The sequence below is a fragment of the Grammomys surdaster genome, unplaced genomic scaffold (genome assembly GCF_004785775.1).
Source record: "Grammomys surdaster isolate TR1022 unplaced genomic scaffold, NIH_TR_1.0 125167, whole genome shotgun sequence".
Classification (NCBI taxonomy): Eukaryota; Metazoa; Chordata; class Mammalia; order Rodentia; family Muridae; genus Grammomys; species Grammomys surdaster.
The window spans coordinates 722,571-746,607 of NW_021620060.1; the positions used below are offsets into that span (position 1 = coordinate 722,571).

A 24,037-nucleotide genomic window follows, 5' to 3' on the forward strand; every position below is an offset into this window, starting at 1 on the left:
TCTCTCTCTCTCTCTCTCTCTCTCTCTCTCTCTCTCTCTCTCTCTCTTTCTCTCTTTGTGTTGTAGATCAAAGATCAATGTCAGATTTCTTGTCTCTTCCTCTACACTTTACTTTTTGAGGAATATTTTTCTCACTGAAGCTGAAACTTTTTCAACTAGGCTGGATGGTCACTGAGCCCCTGGTTCAACTGGTTTTCACTGTCTCACTCACTATTGGGTTTACGAATGTATACAACCACTCCCATGTTTGACATAAGTGCCGTGGATCAAAGCTCAGCCCTTAAGTTTGCATAGTGAGTACTTTACTCACTGATCCATTTCCCCAGGCCTCTATTTTGAGTTTTTAAAACTCCATTTTGCCAGTGAAGTTAAGGTCATCTTGTAAGTTATCAGGTTCTTGATCTTTGCCTATCCATACTCTTCTTGTCCTTGGTGTCACTGTGACATATACAGTAGGATTTCACTCATATCCACTGTGGGAAGCTCTATCTGAAAGCATGCTTAGCCCTAACATGCAATAACTGCTGATATTCTCTGCTTTCCTTATGAGGAGAGCACCCAGAAACAACAGTAAGGCTAGAAGTCTGAAAGAGCCCAACATGGACTGGCTAGGATGGAGAGTGTCACTACAGAAGTCCATGTGAGGTGCTGCAGACTGGCAAGTGAATGGATAAATAATCATGAATTCTCCACGGATCACTGAGGCCCCTACTATACTTTTCAATCTTTATCAATCTGTCACTTCAGCTGACTTGGCTCTCTTCCCCAGGATGGCTCATTTTCATATAAAATTCTTTTAGCATGAACATGGTTCTTTGCACCTGAAGCTCTCCATAAAAGCAGTCGGTGCCACAGGCTGGTACACTATGACATGGTGGCCATAGATGATAAGTAAAAGACGTTAAACAGAGGCACCCATCTCTCCTTACATACCGATTATGCTTAGCAGTTGTAAAGCTCTCTTTAAAATAAACAAGGTGATTGATAACTCACAATCCAAAAACCTTACCCTTGTAACTTTATTAAGTCTGAGTGGACCTTACTATACAACGTCTTTTATTCCCTTAGAACAGCTGTTCTCAACCTGTGGGTCAAGACCCCTTTGGCAAAACGACTTCCAAAAATATTGGTATTACAATTCATAACAGTAGCAAAATTACAGTTATGTAGTAGCAGTGAAAATAATTTTATTGAGGGTCATGTTGAGGGTTACCACAACATGAGTAACTGCATTAAATGGTCACAGAGCTAGGAAGGTTGAGAACCACTGCCCTAAAGAGACTACTTTGAAATAAGATCAGAACTCTGAAATTTTCTGTTTTGCTAATTTTTATATTTCGTTAGCATGGAGTAATTACACATAATAATGTTTTACTGTGGCCTTCATGTATAGCACAAATTGGTTCATGTTCACCCTTCAGTGCTCTCTATTGTCCAATTTCCAACCTTCCCAAACCCTTCCTTTTCCCAACTAATTCCCTTTCTATTTTGATGGTTGTTCCCCTAATGATGATTTCATTTCAGTTGCTTACAATAGTGTAGGTGAGGGTTTATTTACTCTGACTATACTGAAAATGGTCCTCAATACCCATGAGTTATTAACTGCCCTGTTAGTTTCTCCCCACATTATAACAAAATGTTTATGGGCCCTATCTTATACAAATTATGCAGTCAATGTGGCCGATGTGAAAGTTCTAGCGTGTGTGTGTGTGTGTGTGTTGTCATATAAACTTACTCAAAAAGTAAATATCGTACAAATTTAAAATGTGTTTGTCTTAACAGATATTTCAAACATACCAAGTTAGTTTCCCTTCCTGCTAAGTCAGAAGGCTTCTTTTCTTTCCCTGAAAGATTGGAGAGAGAGAGGGGAAAAAAGGTAATCAAAAGGTGTTAAGAAAGCAAGGTGAACTATCTTCCTTCCATGCCCAGCACACTGCATGTTAACAGTCACACTCTTAACTTTACCTTGCTAAACATCTTGGCTAGCATGTACCATGCACATCTATCTCAGCGTGTGCGCATATGCAAGCCTACTTCCCTCCTTACTTCCTACTTCACATAACAGTTTTCACATCCAAGAGGAAGGAGTATGGCCTAATAAAACAGTTTCAGATGGTTTGTATTCATTAAATATTCCACGCTAAACCAATGGTAAAAGTGCTTCTGTTGGCTCTGCAATATATGGGACATCTATATTATACTCCTTTCCCCCAAGGCTCGGGTAATAGTGAAGAAAGCTTGTAAGAGCCAGAGGTTGGAGAAGAGTGAGGGGAAAACTATCTTCTGGACATGACTACACTGTTGTACCAACTAACTCCTAACACCTGTTATTTCTTGCACAGATCTATGCAAAATTAAGCCAGCCAGTATCCCAGTACATGAGCCCTGTAACCCTTAGCTGATGATGGATGATGGCTGTGAGGGAGGGAACAGAGAGTCAGTTAGTCTCTGGTACTATAAATATAATCTCCCAACAAATCTCCACAGCCATATGTATATGAGCAATACTAATTGGACCCAGTAGATTATAATATTTTTTTTAAAGAACATGCAATTGGGGAGAGGGCATAGGGGATTCAGGAAGGATAAGAAAAAATGAGTAGGGTGAACAATATCAAAATACACTGTATGCATGTATGAAATTCTCAACAAATAAAAATATAAAAATTTCACAAATGCTCCTGTCACATATACATGCTCCCAGTTTTGTTTTGTTTTGTTTTTTGGATATGATGGCCAATAAAAATTCTCCCAGTTTCTTGTTTGATATGCAGAGAGGTTCTAGCAGCCCTAGGAAATATGAAGCTACAAAAATACCATGGAAAGGGCTTCATGGTTACAGATGCAGGGAGAGATTCCTTAGAACTGTAAGATAGCTCTGTGATCCAGAAGCACTTACTTCAAAACACCAGAAGCACTTAGGCCCAAACAAAGCTTTTTCTTGTAGCAGTCAAATAAAGGGATGCTTTGTCTGGTTCAGTTTCTACAGCTACATTGTGGCTGGTGTTGTAGAAAAGGGGAGGGGAAGACATGGAGAAGAGGAGAGAAATAGAGGATATAGATGGACCAGATCAACATGCTTTTCTTGCTGAGTTTAACTGCTCAGGGGTGACAAAGGGGACATGACTTCAAGGGAAAAAAAAAACAGCTGTTTTCAAAATATCACATCTCTGACCAGAACTCTTGGAGGGGGTACCAGGATGTGGGGCAACATTTGAAACATAAATAAATAAAACAATTTTAAAAATATATCACATTTCTCATTATAGACAAGTCACATTCTCAAATTCAGTGCTATTGAGTAAAAGACTGACTCAAGCATGTGTTTTGATAGCAATAGAAACTACATGCACACATGAATTCCTTTTGGAACAATGATTCTTTAATTAGATAGGGTGTATAACGTTGGAATTATGTGGTATAGCTGTGGAAAGGGCTCAAACCAAATAACTCAAATTAGACATGTTGATTCAAGAGATTACTTCAACCTGTCCTTTGACTTGGCTAAAGTTTAGGAGAATGCTTTCTTGTACACAGTTAGATTGGTATGTATAGAATGAGAAAGTTCCCACCCAGAGTATGCTTAGCCATAGCCCTAGGCTAGCACTGTGGTGCGGTAAGTATGATTTAGTCTGGTGGAAGCCTAAATCATCCACTCAGTTTTCTAGTGGAAGCCAGTAGTTCCTCAGGAATCTTTATCTAGAAAGAAAGCAATAACCAGCTAAAAATCTATTGTCCCTAGAAAAAAGAAATGCCAAATGTGTGGCACATGGGGCAAAGGGAAATTGCAACCCACCTTGGATCCTTTTCAGAAAGCAGAGCATGCCGACACAGGCAAGGAGCAGAAACAATGCCCCCAAAGTAAGCAAGGTGTAAAGCAGCCAGGTCCTGCCTGGCCTCTCTTCCATGGGGGATGGTCCTGAGGCATTGGTGGCATCTGCGATGTCAGATACTGCTGAACACAGTTAAAAAGTCTGAGAAACATTAGAGTTGGCAACATCCCTTGTATTGTTGTGATTCACATGATGCAATGTGCAGGCTAAGCCCGAATTTCTCCTTTGGTGGTCCCAGGACCCTCAATCTCCTATTTTTATTCTTTTGTGATGATCTAACATTCTTCTTGGATGAGTCATTTGTAGAAGGATCTCCATGACACTTCTAACAAACCGTGCCACCAGGCCACTTCGTTTATATATTTATTTCAGTACCTCGGGAAGTCATTTTCCTTATGCAGTTTTATAACTTGTGATGAATGTTACTGCTTTTAAAATTGCCCCAAGTCAGGTAGCTTATGGATGGTTGTTTGGACACATATTAGACAGATTTGTGATGCTGTACTTTTGCTTCCTCTCATAAGCTGTTGCCTCCAAACAACAAATGCTTTCATTTCTACCAAAGATGCTCTGCTTGACATCTAGCCAATGTTCGTTTCAGCCTATCAGTGTTAACAGTCACCAAGCCACTGTATGATCAAGGCTGGCTGAAACTTATAGTTTTTTATCCACAACTCAGCGAATCAAAGATAGTGGTTTTTTGATGACATAAAACAAACTGGAAAATATATGAATGCATAATACAGGCTACTGAAGTGGTTCTCAACCAGATAATTTCCATCCCCTAGAAATGTAATAGTTTCTGGAGACATTTCTAGTATCACAAGGTGGGAGATGATCTACATGTGTGAAGAGAGCCCAGGGGCTTGCTAAACTCCTTGAATCACACAGGATACCTCTCTATCACCATAGCACAGAAATCAAACAACTCAATCATCTATGGATTTTGTGAAACTGCTTTTAATGTGCATGTATTCTGAGCTACGATGTAAGATGCACTGTTTCATTTAGGGGTCCCTGTTAACACAGTAACAAAAGCAGTGAAGTATAGTATTGGATTACATGAATGATTTTCCCCCTAGATCCTTTCTTTGAGGGTATATACAATCAGGGGAAATGGGGAGGATACAATGGGCATATAGTTTAGTGGCACAGAATGGTGGCAAATGTACTACAGCTGCTCTTTAGGTTGGCAAGCAGCCAAAGGCAAACACAGCTGTCTTCGGAGAGGCAATTGGATGGTAAACAATAATATAATAATCTAATACAAACAAACTCATTTAAGAAAGACCTTATTTATCTTTCTAATTTTGATTTATTTGATACTTACTTATTAGTGGGTGTTCTGAATAGTTTTGAGTCCTTTCTGGAATAGAAAACAAGCTTGAGTATTAAAATGGCTTGAGAAAACACAAAGGTGGTACTCAAAGTTACCTCTAAAGTCAGAGCAAATTAGAAAGGACTCTAGTATTGGCGCATCAACAGAGGATACAACAGTCAAGACCAAGTTCAGCTTGCATAATTCACAGATTTTTACCTTGAGATCATGGTACACAAAGCAAATGTGTTCTTTTCAAGCCTAAGGAAAGACCACTAACAACAAAGTATGACCTTCATCTGACTTCCTTGGTCCTTTCTTCCTCATTCCTTAAATATAGACACACAGACCATGTGTGATCTCTAACACCTATAACACAACATAATATACAACCAGCAAGTGCTCCAAGAGAGTATGGATGGCCACATGGAACAGATGCTCTGGGTGGCATTCCAGGTACAGATTCTTAAACAAAGATGGTGGTTCTCCTACTTCCGTCCTTCTCAACACTCATCTCTCTGCACCCTCTGTATTTTTGTGATGTCACTGATCAGAAACTGACCTGGGACAATTGAGAAGCAATTGTGTGTGTGTGTGTGTGTGTGTGTGTGTGTGTGTAATATAGTTTAGTGGCACAGAATGGTGACATTCCCAATATCACATCAAGAGGGGGAAAAAACCAAAATACTTGTATCTCCAAAATTTACTGATGACAAGCAAGGCCATAGTTCCAGGACATATCTCTTTCCTCATTTCATAAGCAGTTCCTTTAGCACTCTCAGGTTCAGAATTAAAAGAAATATTTTTACTCTTTCCTGGTAAGCACCATTTCCTTAAAAGATTCTATATATTCAGTTAAAATTTAAACTAATTGTAAAAAGATATTATTTGACTTCTACCAAAGAAAAACAACCCACAAAAAAGCAAGACATGATTTCTATTTTGTAAGGCACTATAACCTTTTATGGGATTTGACCTATTTTTATATAATGCAGTGGGGATAGGAAATGTGTGACAAGTGACCTTAAATGGTAAGCAAATCAACAGACTGTAGTATAAGTGCATGGATGGTAATCCTGGAAGCTTCTTGGAGAGCTTGGGCAATAAGCTAGGCTTGAAAGGAAAAGTATAGCTGTGACAGATATAAAAATGGGTATTCTGACATGGAAGACAATGGTGTAGAAAGGACAATGATAGACATGTGACAAGGTTGGGTCTGGGGAGATGGGTCACATGTGTGATTTTGAAGACCTACATTGAATCTTCAGTGTCCATATAAGAGACAGAACACTGCCTGCTCCTGTCTGTAATCAAGTGCTGAAGAAGCAGCAACAGGAGCATCTTGGGGCGATCACTAGCCAGCCTAACCATTCAGTTGAGTCCTAAGTTCACTGAGATATCATGTCTCAAAAAAGTAAGGGGAAGAACAAGTGAGGAAGACACAAGATGACAACCTCTGGGCTTTGTATATACATGTGTACAGACACATACATGTACACATGAGTATACATGCACACAGATGAGGCAATGGAAAGTAGGGCTAAAGTCCAGCATAGTCTACACCCCGACTTTAGGCCAGCCAAGACTACATACTGAAACTCTGTCTCAAGACATAAACAAAGTCAAACAAAAGTAAACAAAAATGTAATTGAGGGGCTATAGAGATGGTTCAGTAGTTAAGAGCATGGTCTGTTCTTCCAGAGGACCCAGGTCCAATTCCAAGAACTCATAAGAAGATCAAAAACATCTGTAACTCCAGTCCCACCAGCACCAGTCATATATATAGTACATAGACATATATGCAGGCTAAAACACCCACACACAGAAAATAAAAATAATGTAAAAAAATCAGTTTATCACATACAGAATTTTATTCTAGACTATCAATTCTACTATGTTGATCTCACCACAGTATTTAAATACATATATTTTAATAAGTTTTGAAATAGAGAGGTCTTCCAACTCCCTTCTTTATCAAGATTATTTTGGCTACTCAGGTCTATTGCAGTATGATGTGAATTTTAGAATTAGCTCTTGCATCTCTTTTAAAAGGTTTCAGAAGTATGAGTTAATGGAGATGATGATGGATCTTGGGGACTGTCATCTCCGTATTAGTAAGTCTTCTAAACTAATGACAATAGCATATTTTTACATCTTCTTTAGTTTCTTTATTTATTGATTCATGCTTTATTGGTTCTATCTACAAGTCTGTTGCTTATAAGTACCTTATACTTTTGGATTTGTTATAAGTGGAATTGTTTACTTAACAGTCTTTTCAGATTATCCATTGCTAGCATGGAGAACCCATTAATTCTTATGTGTTGATATATTTTCCTAAAATTGTGCTGAACTCATATATTCACAATAGTAGTTTTATGGACATTTATGCATCTTCTTCTAAATATAAGGTCATTCCATCCATGAAAAGAGATTCTTTTACTCCCATTCCATTTTCAGTACTTTTTATTTCTTATTCTTGCCAAATTTTTCTGGTTGGAGGTTCCAGCTCAGTGATGAATGGGAGTTCTCACTCTTAGGGGGACAGTTTCTCAGCTGGGGGGTATAGTAGTGGTGATAGATGTCCATAAACTGATTGTTCTTTACCCTCTATTATTCCTGCCTTTTCATTTTTACTTGTCTGTGTTTTGCTCACCTTGAGTGTTCCTAGCTTTCTGCCTATCTGTCTTGTCTTTGCTCTTAGAACCAATTGAAAGACTTGGGGAATGGGAGGATGTGGAAAATTCCACGAAACTCTGCCTATTCCCTAAAACTCAACCAGGAATCAAAACATGCAGTTATTTGCATGTACTTTGTCCTATGGGCAAAGTAGGAACTAATACTATTTAAAGCATGTGCCTGTTAGAGCATCCAAACATAACTTCTACAAAGTCTAATCAAGAAAAGTCAACAACAGAAAAATAAAATAAAAACAAATACGAAAAGAAAATAATACTTGTGATCTATTTTTTTTAACTTTTCAAATAAAAGTTCTAATCTTTAAAGGCAAAACTGTCAGTAACTTCACCTGGTATGTTGGGGCATGCTTTTAATTCAAGCACTCGGGAGGCAGCAGTAGACAGATCTCTGTGAATTCAAGGCCAACCTGGTCTACAAAGTGAGTTCTAGGACATCCAGGGTTACACAGGTAAACCTGTCTCCCAAGAGACCAGTGACTTCCATCATTTTTCCTCTACTGTTCTTAACCTCACAGTCTTCTACTTTATGTGCCTGATCCTTGTCAGGCTGTTCTGATCTGGGAGATGTGGTGGACTGTGGATATGATGCAAGTGTTCTAACTTCTTACTGAACCACCTAAAAGTCTGAATGGTCTCTTTCACAGAAACACTTTATTAAAAGAAAAAAAATCTACAGATGGTCTGGGGTAGATCACTTACCTGTCACATGGATGGTTACTGCATGGCTATTAACAACTACAGAACTTACATTTGTAGAACAACTATATGAACCATTATCACTGAGACGTATTGGTTCAAAATGGAGAATGAAAACTGAATTCTTGCGATTTTCTTCCCAACTAGTGCGTAGCTGAGGTCCAATCTCAAGGGGTAAACAGCTTGTTCCATTGTGCTTGCACCAAGTCACATTAGGTCTATGAACACAGTATGTCACAGGACATGTGATTTTAAGTAACTCTCCTGTCCAGGCTGAGTGTTTGGAATTCCTCTTAATTTTAATTTGCACTTGACACTCTTCACCTAAAACATGAAAGCAAAACTGGAATCAGTGTACTCTCTTAGAAGGACAATAGATACCACTGCAATAATTTCCACCAAAGTTTTCCTCATGCATAATTCCATAATTTGCTTTATACTTTACCTTCAGTATCCAAGTGTCATACACAGCTGGCACATAATAAATACTTGCCTTAAAAATAAATTATTTTACTGGGTGATGGTGGCGCATGCCTTTAATCCCAGTGCTCTGGAGGCAGAGATAGTCAGATCTCTGAGTTCAAGGCCAGTCTGGTCTACAGAGTGAGTTCTAGGATAGCCAGAGATACACAGAGAAACACTGCCTCAAACAAACAACAAACAAACAAATAATTTCATGCTTTCCAAAAATATAATATCATAAATTCTGTTTTACAGATGAGATTGAAATACTAAAGAGAATTCTCATGATTATATGCTAATAATTAGGAAAATTGAGACTTTAAAGTCATAATGAGGCTATTATTGTGTAATTTACTAGAGTTGTTTTGTTTGTATTACTTCTTAGCTAGTAATCACATTTTCTAGTACCAGCACTCCTAAAATCCACTAAGTGAAATAGGGATTATTTTACTTCCCTATAATACTGGGTACTAGTAATTTTCTTCCTTTGTCCTCTTTCTTTCTCTCTTTCTCTCTTTCTCTCTTTCTTTCTTTCTTTCTTTCTTTTTTCTTTCTTCTTTCCTTCCTTCCTTCTTTCCTTTCCTTCCTTCTTCCTTCCTTTCCTTCCTTCCTTCCTTCTTTCTTCCTTCCTTTCTTTCTTTCTTCCTTTCTTTCCTTTTTCTCTTTCTTTCTTTCCTTCTTTTTTTCTTTTTTAAGCTCTGTTTTATTTGGAATTGATTTTGTATTTTTTTCTTTATTCTTTTCTTGTATATCCCAACCACAGTTTCCCCTCCCCCCACTTCTTCTACTGCCCCCACCTCTCCCCCAGATTCACTCCTCCTCCCTTTCCCTTCAGAAAGGAGCAGGCCTCCCAGAGACATCAACCAAATATGCATAGCAAGATACAATAAGACTAGGGACAAACCTTTATGTCAAGGCTGAATAAGGCAACTTTGTAAGACAAAAGGGGTTCCAAGAGCAGGCAAAGGCACCCTCACTTCCAGTGTTAGTAGCCCAACCAAAATGTCAACCTAAACTATCATAACATATATGCAGAGGACCCATCACAGACCCATGCATGACTGGTGGTTTCCTCTTCATGCTCTGTGAGCCCTGCTTAGTTGATTCTGTAGGTCCTGGTGTCCTTCACTCCTCTGGCTCCTATAATCCTTCCTCTCCTTCTTCTAAGGGGCTCCCTAAGCTCCACAAAATGTTGAACTGTGGATCTTTGCACCTTCTCTTATCAGCTGCTGGAGGAACCCTCTCCCATGACAATTAGGCTAGGCACTGATCAGAATAGCAGAATATTATTTTACTGATTTGTTTGGGGATTTTGGGGGGTGGGGGATGGCTTATTATTCTACCTTAGGTCTCTGGGTTATTTAGCCTCAAGTTCCTGGCCATCAGAATGGGCTTCCTCTCATGGTATGGTTAACTCACTCCCTCAAGTTAGACTAATCTGAGAACTCCTATATTGCCCTAGCACATCTTGCAGGTAGGACAGATTGTAGGTCGAAGGTTTTGTAGCTGGGTTGTATCCCAGTCTCCCCACTGAAAGCTTTGCCTGGCAATTTACAGCAAGCCTATAGCCAACATCAAATTAAAGGGAGAGAAACACAAAGCTTTCCACTAAAATCAGGAACAAGACAGGCTGCTCCACTCTCTCCATATCTATTCAATATAGTACTTGGAGTTTTAGCAAGAGCAATAAGACAACTGAAGGAGCTCAAGGGAATGCAAATTGGAAAGGAAGAAGTCAAAGTATTATTATTTGGAGATGATATGAATGCATACATATATTATATTATATTATATTATATTATATTATATTATATTACCTGAAAAGCAAGAGAATATATATATCCTCTTGGCCTTAATCAGTGGCCTTAATACTGTCTTACAGTCTTTTATATGAATCTATCTGAGGACAACCATCTTCGGGATATAATCAGGATAACTGTCACAAAGTAGGATATGCTTTGATGACAGCCTATGTTTGTATACTTTACAAAGCAGAAAGAGAAACAGCATCTGACGTCTTCAGAAATTTCTGCATTCCCGACAGATATTTTGGAAATATGCCTCCTTTTGTTTAGGCAAATCAAGCTTTTCTCCTGGAAATGTGTATCCCAATGACTTATAAACCTTGAGTTGGTAACTGGAAAGAGTTTATAAAACTGGCTTCACAAACCAGGAGTGGTCACTCTTATGATACTACTAGTACTTAAGAGGCAGAAGGATTATTGCTAGGTTTAAGACAGCCTGAGTCACATGGCAATTTTTAGGCCAATCTGTGCTATGCAGCAAGACACTGTTTCAAGAAGAAATACAAAACAAACAAAAACAAATACAAACAACCTATATAGCATTAAAAAGCAATCTAGATTTTCTGTCATTGAATAAGTTATACTATCATTAAATTATGAATTGTTTTTATCATTAACTTATAATCCTTTACCTTGTAACATCAAGACATAAAGTAAAGCTGAAGCCAACACACATGGGAAAAAAAGGGTTTTTTAAGCAGAAAAGATAGACAATGTAAGATGCCAAATTTACCTCATTTTACACACAGTTCTTATAATTTCACTATTATTTGATAATTAACTTATAATTGTGTTATATGAAAAACAAAAAATCATAAAACTTGAAATTATGTTTAATTACACCCCTTTCTTGAAACAAGCAAGTATGCAATTTGGTCTAGAAAAGATTCTACCAGCATTGTTACTTCAAAACAGAGACAGGCTTCAAAAACTCAAGGTTCAGCTGCTCTGGATGCAGTCATCTGTAAGGGTTCATTCTCATAACTGAAGGACTGCATCGTTCCTTTTGAAATCCTCGCATAAAAGGACTAGAGGAAAAGGCATGCTCATGACAACTTTCGAAGTCACTGGGCATCAGTGACATCATATAAATTGTATGTCTAAGGCGTCTAGAAATTACTAGATTGGATTCTCTTAGCTGGTGACACAAAATAAGTAACACAAGTGAAGATTCCTTTTTATTAAGTACTTTGTGGCACTTTCATCCTCTTCTTTTTATATTAAAGATTAGGCTAAGCACAGGGTCTTATTTCAAGTCTTTCCCTCCACCTTTATGATTCTTTCTTGGTTTCTTTTGTGGTTGTTTTGTTGTTTTATTTTGTTGTTTTGGTTTGAATTTTTAAGACAAAGTTTTACTGTAGCTCTGACCATCCTGGAATTCACTTATATAAACCAGGCTGACCTCAAACTCACAGAAATCCACCTAACCCCACTGTTTAGTGCTGAGATTAAAGGCATGCCCAACTTTTTCTTAGTTTTGAACTATTCGTTTTATGCCAACAAACCTACTCTGCCTCCTCACTAACTTCCACCCTTCAGTACTTTTTCTTAAGACATTTATGGAATTATGGGCTATAACAATGCCTAAATGAGATTATAGACAAAGCTTCCATTAAAAATAAAGAATACTGAGGCCATGGAACACTTACAAAAAGGGACCTATCATGACTGTCCACCAAAAGACCCAACAAGCAGCTGAAAGAATCAGATGCAGATATTTGCATCCAACCAATGAACAGAAGTTGCTGACCCCTATGGTTGAATTAGGGAAAAGCTGGAAGAAGCTGAAAAGAAGGGTGACACTGTAAGAGGACCAGCAGTCTCAATTAACCTGGACACCCCCGAGATCTCTCAGATACTGGACCACCAACCAGGCAGCATACACCAGCTGATGTGAGGCCCCCAACACATATATAGCAGAGGACTGCCAGGTCTGGGTTTAGTCAGAGAAAATGCACTTAACCCTCAAGAGACTGGAGCCCCAGGGAGTTTAGAGGTCTGGTGGGGTGAGGGTTGAGGGATGGGGACATCCTTCTGGAGATAGGGGCAGTGAGGAGGTATGGCATATGGAACAGCTGGAAGGTGGACTGGAAGGGGAATAAAATCTGGAGAAATAAGTAAATAGATAAATAAATAAATAAATAAATAAATAAATAAATAAATGATAAAAAATTAAAGAATGCTTGGGGCCTTATTTTAAACACTTCCTAACATTTAATAAATCCTCACTGTAACTTTTGCCCAGATCTCATCAACTCTTGCATAGAATAACTGAAGTTTGATTGAATTTTCAGGAGTCAGGTAGAGACTAGGAGCCTGTAGAAAACTTTTAGCAACTCTGATTATTGACTTATTATTATTAAAAGTATACTGAATTCTCAAACAACTTCACTTTAAGACTTCATAGTTGAATTGCCTCAAATTTTCTAGAATAAACATGAAAACAAGTTAAAAAGTAAGTTATGAGGATGGGGTTTTTAAACACTTGAAGAGAAAGGGTAAGACCGCTACCCAGAAGGAAGCGCCTGACAATACAGTACCTGATGTGGTCAGATTTATGGCAAAGGGCAAGGAAGTCAAGGGTGGAAAGGCCAAGTGAAACCCAGTCTCCAAAGTCTGTTCCTCTCTCAGGTAAGAGACCTCGGCCAACTCATATCCTTTTTCATTTTCATGAGTACATTTGGACAACAAGGTGGCTGTGGACAAATATCTATCTTCCACAGTGAGCTTACAGCTCAATTCATGAAACAATTGTGTAATGAGAAGTACTTCTTCTAAGTAAGTCTACTATGTACTGTTTCCCTTCAAAGGTATCTGAGCTTGAAAGCAAGGTGGAGATGAGTCTTGAATACTCATTGTTAGAGGCCATAGGGATTGGGAATGAGGTCTGCCTTTGTGGAATTTGCCTTCATATGGAAAATAAACATGCGCAATGATGGGAGAATACTACTGTCTCCGAGTACAAAGCAGTTGGCGTGGGATTTAGGGATGCTGTGCTGGAGGCTGGGCTGCCCTTTGGTGAGTAAAACACCCTGGACCATCAGAGCACAGACAGGTGAGGTACTGGAGTCTGTGAAAGTGAAAAGGGAAAGGTTCTGTTAGATCAAAGCCTCATAGCAGTTCAGGGATTAGAAGCACAGCAGGAGTGCAGTTTTCAGGAAGGAACAGGGATCGTCGGTTATTTCAGAATGACTAGGTAAAGCACAATTGGGGGACACTGAAACTTTTTCTATCCAAGGAGGAAAAAAAAGGCATGATGTCCAACTTGGATAGGCATATAAAAGGCATGAAATTGGTGAAAAATGGGAATATTTACTTAACATAGCCATTTCCAATGACAGCGCAGTGTGTCTACTTGGAACAGACATTTAATCTAATTGACCAATTTAATCTTATTGACTCCGTTTCTCTGTCCGTATTGTGATGGATTACCCTTCCACTCAACCAGAGAACTGCTACCTCATGCTAATAGCACAGTTGAACATACTGCTCCTGTTTAGTGTTCTGTGACTACACACTTGAGAAGAGCTCATGAATTACAAGCAAGAAAGAGGTAGTGAGTGACCTGCTCTGACTATATCACTAACCAGGAATGGGATGATGGAAACATGGTGGCTTCTGAGTATTCTTTCCTGCAGGATAAGGGTCACATCAGCTGGCATAGAATTTTTTTTTCTTGAATGTTAAAATGCATAGAAGATGAATGCTTTTACAGAACTAGAAATCAAGATCAATCCCTCTGTGTGCAAATAAGGTAGGGTTTTTCTTATTATCTTCAACACCTATAACTAATGTTAGTGGGTCAAGAATGATCAGCTGAGTAAGATGTCACAGTTCTAACTTTTTATCTGACAAGCACATCGACAATTCCTTTCTGCCTACCTCAAAATATGCCAGTCAACTGTGTGATACTCAAGATGCAGTTGTCTTTTCAAGCCAACAGTTTCTGAAGAGGGCATAATCGCAACTGGTTTTAGCTCCAACTTATCTACCAACTCCTACTCACTCTGTCTTCTTCCTGCTACTTTTCTCAAATATTCATATCTGATAAGGAATTTTTGATGTTAAAAAATGAAGACAAATATAGTAAGACAAAAAAATGAGCTACCACCCTCAGGATTTCATATGCCTGTATATCTCTTTGTGAATCTCTAGAAATGGAGGAGTCTTTTAAAAAGGCTTCCAGAAATTACTTGCATGTTCTATTCTATATGAAATATATATGCCGATTCTTATCTAGGTAGAGCGTAGCAAATGTGAAGTCTTGGTTGCATTATTTTGAACAACTGCTATCTCCATATGAAAAACACACTTTCAGAAATCACAATAGGAAATAAACAATAAAATGAGCAGAAGTATTAAAAATAAAGTCAACAAACAAAAATGTTTAGGAATATGTGTTTCCACAGAGAATGTGGGGACATTAGCCAAAATCAAACTCTAGTGATTCTGAGCACTATAATATAAGCTCATAATGAGCAGAAGAAGTTGAATTCATATGTACTCAGGGCCTGCTCTAGAGTTTGGGCAGGTCAATGAGTTAACTTTCATGTAGAGTAAAATTTCTACTGAGGATAAATATTACTAACATATTAATTTACAAACTATATACATAATCATTAAAACTCCATAATAACATATTAATTAGTTAGAATTTAAACCAAAAATGTTCTTGTGTGGAATGTTTTAACATGGACATTGTTCAGAACTTCTAATACATGATGATAGTCAACAGTAGATAGTATGGATACTATACCTTCTTACTGTCCATACTCTAAAGATGTAGACATCTCACTGCCTATGATCATTTAAGAACATGATGGTTTTTAACAGAATTTTATAATTAGACTTTTTTTAACCTTAGACATGACATAATCTCCTATATTTCAGATCCTCAAGAAGGGGAAAACACCTCTGGTTGAGTTGCTAAAGAAAGATTTCATGAAAGAAGAGAAATCTGAGCCCAATCCCACTTCTAGAGAAATTTAGTCCTCTTGTCATTACAGTTAATACCATCTGCACTCCTTTAAAAATGCCTTATGTTATTCTATGATTACTCCAACTATGTTGTCTTGATTATACCTATTATTGTAAAACAAATCCCAACTGAAAAGTCACTAACCCTCCACTGAAAAATTCTTACAAATAAAAACTTCAAAAATGGTTTCACTCATTGAGTGAATTCAATTAAAAAATTGAGTAAAGATTAATTTGAGTTACAGTGCTAGAGATAAACATAGAAATGTAAACCACATTTAGAAAAAATAAAATTATTATCAGTGACATATTAATATTTTCATTATACTAGTCAAGAATCCCATAGTGTGATACATAATCAGCAAAGAAAGGCTTCAGGGATATTTTAGAGAGACTACAAATATAGAAAAGTCTTTATAATCAGGAGAGAGGAGATGGTCTCTAGATACCATTCAATAATATAGTCTGCTTACCTTCAAGGGTAGGGAATAGTGAACTGCAGAGATTATACTCAGTGAAGAAGGAAAAGAGCTGCATCTTCCCTAAAAAATTGGCATGTAGGAATCCTTTGAGGTAGTACTCTACACCCAGCCCAAACCAATCCATGAACAGCCTTGTAATTGCACATTAACAATCCTGAGACATCAGGCCAGACACTTGAGAAAATTATAGGCACTGTATTCAGAAAAATCAAAGAATCATCTTTCCATCATAAGCTAGCTGTCACAGTAACAAAATTAGAAACACAATAACTTGAGACTGTACTGGGGGGTCTGCACTCCATTCAGAAACCACTCGTTTAATGTTTTGTAGTTTTGGTTAAATGTGTTACTTTATGGTAAATGAGCCTAGTCTATAAGCCAGATATTCCCAGAAATTCTAGAAATACCTAGAGAAGAAGTGAGTGAGAGTGTGTGTGCATGTGTGTGTATGTGTGTAAATCAGAACTGTAATTGTGAAAGACTCACTATTGGAAGCAACCTTATTCTTGGTGTCAAGAATAAAGAAATCAATGAAAGCTGAGTTGGCTGTCAAATGGATGTGGAAAGAACTGACTCCATGTGAAGTACATGGTATGAATTCATACAACACCACTTAAAACACAGCAGAGACCACAAAATAAGAAAATTGGAAGGATTCTCATAATCACTTATTATCTTCCACTTAAAGCATATACATCTTTATAGTCATATATGAAACATTTAAGTGCGCTTTCATATGGTGGGGTTTTTTTCCAACATGGTTTCTTCTAGGTCCAGAGTTTCTTATAGTTACTATGACATTTTAGGAAAGAATTTAAAGACTACCTCTTACATTTAGTTGTATACGATTATCAGAGACATTAAGCCAGACATCTCTTATTTTTACCAATAATTTTGAAATCTTTTGGGTTTAAAATACTATGGTATTTTCTCTTCTAGAGATGCTTAAAGTGGAACAACCAGAGATCTTGAGAGGTTATCCAGAGAGCAGATGTATAGTTTAAGCCATGTTTGGCAGATAATTCCAGAACCTCATCTAACTTATTCATAACTAGTTACCCACAAGGGCACCAAATCTCCCTTATCAAAATGCCATACACACCTCCCAGGTCTAGTACAAAAGCAGACAAATGGAGAGATGACTAATAATTCTTAAGTTCTTACTGAGTGCTATACACTTTGGGACATCATATATACAAGTGATCTTTGGCTTGCGGTAAAGTCACATCCTGATGAACCCATCATAATTTTAAAAAATATTTGAAGTCAAATTGCACTTAGTAAACCTAGTCTATCAGGCACCATATATTAACCTATCCTACCTTAAACTTATTCAAAATAAATTAGCCTAGAGTGAGTCAAAATAAACCATTATAAAGTCTATTTCATAATTAAGTGTTGGTACCTCACGTAATTTTAGGGTATAAGTTAACCAAAAAATAAAAAAATGCTTGTGACATGGTATACTGCACAGTGTTGGCTGTTTATCTTAGCAGTTGCCCAGTTGAGTAGGGCTACAGTATTGCAAAAGACTATCATAGCATATATTGTTAGCCTGGAAAATATCAAAATTTTGAAACGTATCCTCTACTGAATTCCTATCACTTTTGCACCATTTTAAAATCTGACAGTTTACAAGTTGACTGATCCTAATTAAAAAATCATACATATATTGTTTAAATATATCACCACAATGATTTTATAAGGCACTGTCTTTTTATTTAAGTTGAGTAAACTGAATTGAGAACAAATAAGCCACTTGCCATAGGTCATTATGTATTGGGAGAAAATTTGGAACTAGAATTTGAACCAAGATCCTCTGCTTACTCCAAGGCACAGACTGTGATCCAAAGACTTATTGTGAATGAGAATATGTAGAAAAAGTTCTTATGACTACACTCAGATTATACTTAGCAACAATAAATACCAGGTATTGCTATTTTTCTAATAATAAAGATTCATAAAACTGATATAAGTAATTATCAAGAGCTATAAAGCCAGTGAGTGTCAGGGACAAAATAGAAATTCAAAGATCTTTCCCATGTACCTCTGTTCTGAAAAGTTAATTGTAATTGCTTTCATGGAATTAACAGTGGTGTGTAATGAATGGGATCTGTGACAGGAAAACAAATAATCGAGATGGAAAAGGGACATCCTGTATAAAGGATGTATAAAGTTGTAATTCTTCTATATAAATAAAAATATTATGGAATTACACTGACCAACAAGGCATGATTGAAATAGCCAAAACTACAAACTAAAAGGCTTTGTTCTTTGTCTGTTTTAAAGTTGGCTCTTGATACTTCATTATGTGTGTACTAGGTGGCAGCTGTCTCCATAGGCTTCTACCCTATTGTTCACTGCCTTTGCCCCCAGGTCAGAGGCTTCGCATGCATCCCACTTCATGGAATTCCTCGTCCATTCTATGTGTCAAGGGTGAGGTTCTGGCTGTTAGTTTGGTAGATAATATATAAATCTCTCCAGTGAATAACAAGGTTTTGGACAGTTTAATGACTCCAAGGAATGATGATTCACACTGATAAGCTACAGAATACTTCTGATCAGGGGAACACTGACCACGCACTATAAACCTGTTGGTCTTGACTTCCATAGAAGCAAGGTCCTCTACCTTGGTTACATAGCTTTGAGGAAGGGAAGCCAACCTTAACAGCTGTTGACAGAACTGGTGAACTGCTCCCCCATTCTATCAGAAACAAGCATGAGTTTTTCCCAGTGTTGTCAGTGGAAAGGTGTTTCCTTGTGGTGCTCAGTAAGAGTATGTTACTCAGTAAGAAAGAAAGGTGCTGGAAAGTCCACTCTCACTTCCCTTCAATAAATTTTCTCACATCCCCAATACAGTCTGCTAAAGAGATGGCATACTGAGAGCTTCACTGGATCTCAAGTCCCAGATAATGGTTGACTATATCTCTGTGGTTAAAAAATTACCAATTGTTCCCCAATGTTCACTTTCCTTTTCTAGTATTACAAATGAAAATGAAACGAGCCACCTCCATCCAGCTAAAAGCTAAACACCTCGGTTTCTCCTACTGATGACTTTGGAATCATGGACTATTTGTGATGGATGTGAACTCCAGGTTGTTCATTAGATGAACTCGGCAATTAGGGAAGAGGCAAAAAATGTTAAGGAGACCTGCCAGCTCAACTTGATTTTTTCTTTCAGGTATCCTGAGGAGCAGTGATTTATATTCTACTTCAATCAGGAGAGAAATGACGTTCTTGAAACTGGGGGAGGTTTTCTCTGTATTTTCCCACTCTTGAGAAACACAAAAGCACACCTCCTGAGCATTTCATATTATTGTAACTGTGGAAAATATTTTTAAACCATCCTTAAATAAGGTGAAAATATATTGTTGTAAAGAATTCCATAGTTACTGAAAGTCATGGGAATTCTACAGGATATAAATGCTGTTTATGCGATTAGTATAATTTTAAGGACTGTATCCACTATCGGTTTTGTCCAGAAGAATATATTTTTTCAAAAGATTACTTTTTATATTCTTCTTTTGAAGGAATGGGACAACAGGGTGCTGAGGATAGAGTTTAAGCCCTCATGTATGTTAGGTAAGTGCTCTACCACTGAACCACCCCTTCCAACACTTATTAAATGTTCCCTTTCTTAACCTGTATTCTTTTAAAATATATTTTTGTTACATTTATTTAGTGTGTATATGCACATGTGTGTGTGCATGTGTACTGGAGTGTGTGTGTGTGTGTGTCGGGGGGGGTGGACAACACATGTACAGGGATTAGAGGATAGCTTTCAGGATTCAGGGTTTTGTTCTCTCCCTCTGCTATGTGAGTCCTAGGGACTGAAAACAAGTTATCAGATTTGGCAGCAAGCACCTCTACCTACTGAGCCATCCTACCAACACCCAGCCTATGTTAGTAATTCAACATAAGTAACACTGTTATCCACCATAAAAACTGCTGAATAAGGCACCTGGCCTGTGCTTATCTAAATCTTTCCATTTCATTTTGTATATATATATTGATTTATTACATTTGGGAATAAAAATTTCAAACAAAATATTAATTACTTGAAGCAAGTATTAGTGACACATTAATAAAAAAGCATGACGTCTGAGCTAGACATAAGTAAAAAGTTTTAGTCACAATACAGTGACTACAGCTAATTATTTTAAAATCAAGATCTGGGTAAATTTAAAATAATAAGTATGTGAGGTGATAGGCAAGTTAGTTCAACTGATTTAAACATTCTACAAGGTATGCCTGTATTATAATCTAACTTCATGAATATCTATAGCATTTGACCTTTCTGAAAGGATGAAATAAAAAGTTTAAGACTAGAGCTACTTAAGGTGTTAATGTTAAACCTAAGTTCTCATTTAATTGGATTTTGTCAGAAGTACTGAGGGAAAAAACTATTAGCAAAGATCAACATTAACATTTATCAAGCTTTAATTGCATCTACTTACCATAGCTAGGCACTAAAGGCATAACAAAAGGCCAACTATTAGGATAATTATGGTTTTTAAATGAAGAAAGGAAAGCTAAGAAAGGAAAAGAAACTTAACTGAGTTCAAAATGTAAGCAGCTGAGAGAGAGTAAGTAATCCAATCCTGATAACCAAGTTTCTATGCATAAATACTAGATTATAGCACACTGGGTAGAAGAATATAATATGACGTACAACCCCAATTGTGATGCAAAATTTAAAATCGTTGCTTCACAGAGTCCAGTCTACAATAGATGCCTTAGAATTAATAGATTCCATTTCATATTTGACTTCACTCGTCGCTCAGGGAGGGTAATAATAAACAAGGGCTTGGAGGACTGAGGAGAGGCTCCACTCTGCTCCTGGCTAGGTAGGTGGTCTTGTGACATCAGAGCTGAATCCTAAACTTCACAGTTCTAGATTTCAAAATGACATCCCACGGGACCTCAATGGTTATATTTTTCAATTCAGCACGAATGTACCCAGTTGCTACATGTGTTATGGTGGAAGCAAATGTCTTAAAATGTGTTTGAGCCCAGAATTGACTGAACAATAAGAAACTTCTGCTAATCATTCTCAGGCCTTTCCCCTCTACAGTGCTTGGTTCTTGTGTGGGTGCAAAGTAGCAAGAGCCTTCAAGACAGAGAAGGGATTGCAAGTTTGGCTAACATAAAGGCCTTGTGGGGATGAGTCAGGAAGAGTTACATAAATAATCCAGGACGCCCAAACATTAAAGGCAGTGTCTTCATAGACGATGGAGAATTATTCCCTTGTTCAGCTGGCAACCATTTAGGAATCATCCTGTCCCACAAAACCAAAGCAACACATGAGCTCTGTTCTTCAGCCTCACAGCGTGAAGCCTGCTCTGTATTCTCATAGTACAACCCCATGGTATTCTCATAGTACACCCCACAGAAACAAGGAGGGGATTCTATGTAGATTGAACATTATTTGAGTGTAACCATGGCCACAGACATAAATGCAAGTATCCAACAGCTTTTCCACCCCAGTAAGCATCACAGCATCCTGCTGACATCTGTCTAGTGAGAATAACATAACATGTCTTTCCCATTAGCATGGCAGCCAAAGAGATTTTTGTAATAGTGATAAATCTGTACTTAAGTGTTTCCAGCATCTGCTCAAATCTCTTCACTTACCATCAGGACCTGGTTTCAGGAAACTTAGCTCAAGCTATGGATCAGTCTTGGCTCTGTAAGCAGGTGAATAGCATGTCCTAACTTCACTTACATCCTGTAGCATTTTCAAGAAGCAAAAGTGACTCACCACTCTGAGCTACACCCTGGACATGAACATCCCTCTCCACAGAGCAAGATCAACAAAGAAAACTATCACTGACAGGAATCCTGAGGAAGAAAACCAGTTTTCTTAGTAGGTCCCTTACCAATCTTCTTAGTAGGTTCTTTACAAAGGATGCTCCAGAGGCCCAGATGGAGGATGAAGAATTCCCTAAATAACCCAGGAGTCCCAAGCATGGCAGGCAGTGTCTTCATTCCCAGCACATGTCAGGTAAGGGGAAACTCCTCAAGCAGAAGGCTTCCTCTTCCTCCCTAGAGATCTTCAGAGCTGAATCATATTATTCACCCTGGCAGCATCTTAGGCAAAAAATAAATTAATTACTTAAAATAAACTTAGGAGACCTGGTGGGAGAGGACAGTGAGAGTAGCCTGGAGGATTTGTGAGAGCAAGAGGCCCCACTGTGGTTTTGTTTCTGATCCAGTCTGCTGTTCTCTTTCAGGCCCTCTGATGTGCAAAGCAGCTGGCTCCTTGCTTCCGCTCTGCCACTGTTCTTGCATAGCCTTGAGGTTTTTCTCAAAGTGAACAATTAAACTTTTTTTTAAAAAAAAATCTAAATTGTTACAGGCTTTAGATTCTGATCAAATCAGGGTCAGGAAATTCATACTAAAAGTACCTATGGTAAGCATACATTTCCCCTTTTCATAGCTTGTGATGAATACTGCATCAGAGTCATGTATCTCACAACCCTCCCCCCATGTTCCCATCATGGCACGGTAAGATGAGAATGTTTCTTGTCATGAAACCAATGCAGACCTATCTGACGTTATGGAGAAAATGACTGACAGGGTACATTCACCAACAGAAGAGGGAAGGGCCTCCTCCTTCAGTCTGTAGATGTCTGTTTACAGAACACGATCACCGTTAGTACTGGCTACATGTTCTTCCTAAATATTAAAGTTCTAAGCAAAATGAGATCTTGAATACCAATTAAAGGAAACTTTCATTTTCCGTATGCTTTATGTGGTTGTTGTCTAGATGAAGCAGTGAAGTAAGAAATGGAAAAAGTTCACAAGTGGATAGCTCAGGGTTGCTGAGGGGCTGTGGGCTCTCAGCCCACATTTAATCACTAGCTTATAACAACAGGAACTTGGTAATTCCAAATGAAGAGGTGGCACCTGTGCATTTTTTTACTCATTGCATGGAATTGAGAAATCTTTCCCTCAGAGGTTGATGATACCCTTCCAAGGCCAAACTCCAGTTAGTGTATGTTGTGTTTTTTGTTGTTGTTGTTGTTGTTTTGGTTTTTTTTTTTTTTTTATAAAGAAGAAGCCAGGGATATGTTGGGTGGAGGCACAGTATGGTGTGGACAGGGGTGGCTCTGTCCCCTGAAGTACCAGCCACACGACAATATTTACAATATTTAGGGCATGGGGAGGGGAGTTGAGGTAGTAGAGACAGAGAAAGGCTGTGGGGGGGGGAGAAGAAGGAGAAAGAGGAGGAGGAGGAGGAGGAGGGGCCCCCCATGAACACGTGGAGAGAAGGGGGAGAGGAATGGAGAGAGAAGGAACAGAGAGGGAAGAGAAAAAGAGAGCAGGAGAAAAGAAAAAGAGAGTGAGGAGGGGGCAAGCAGCTCCTTTTATAGCGAGTCAGGCACACCTGGCTGTTGCCAGGTAACTGTGGGGCAGAGCCTAGAAGTAATGCCAACAGTGTAGTTATTCGTTCAAGCAGATAAGCCTCAGTGGCTGGAATACCAACAGGAATGAACACTGCTCCTGAATTTAAGGAACTCAGCCAACCAGTGCTGATACCCACATACCCCTAGCATGGCACGCCAGGTGTTAGCATTTTGTCTAAACTCCACCCTCACAGTTACCTGGCTACAGCTAGGTATGCTCCTCCCCACAGTTACCTGGCAACAGCCAGGTAGACCTGGCACACTATAAAAGGGGCTGCTTGTCCCCTCCTCTCTCTCTCTCTCTCTCTCTCTCTCTCTCTCTCTCTCTCTCTCTCTCTCTCTCTCTCTCCCTCCCTCCC

The 24,037-nt window shown here is 38.3% G+C and overlaps 1 protein-coding gene across 2 annotated transcripts in view; it reads right to left on the reverse strand.

Moving 5' to 3' along the window:
* Positions 1–22,658, reverse strand: part of Btla (B and T lymphocyte associated) — a 26,210-nt gene extending 3,552 nt beyond the window's left edge. The window contains exons 1-5 of one of the 2 annotated variants that reach the window (XM_028785229.1): positions 22,149–22,658; positions 8,547–8,867; positions 5,164–5,199; positions 3,797–3,955; positions 1,798–1,844 (exon numbers count right to left, since the gene is read on the reverse strand). In XM_028785229.1, coding sequence (XP_028641062.1) covers positions 1,798–1,844; positions 3,797–3,955; positions 5,164–5,199; positions 8,547–8,867; positions 22,149–22,257 — 672 coding nt within the window. In that variant the 5' untranslated portion in view covers positions 22,258–22,658. The remainder of the gene's footprint in view (positions 1–1,797; positions 1,845–3,796; positions 3,956–5,163; positions 5,200–8,546; positions 8,868–22,148) is intronic. The other variant, XM_028785230.1, reaches the window with a different exon arrangement.
* Positions 22,659–24,037: the final 1,379 nt, after the last annotated feature.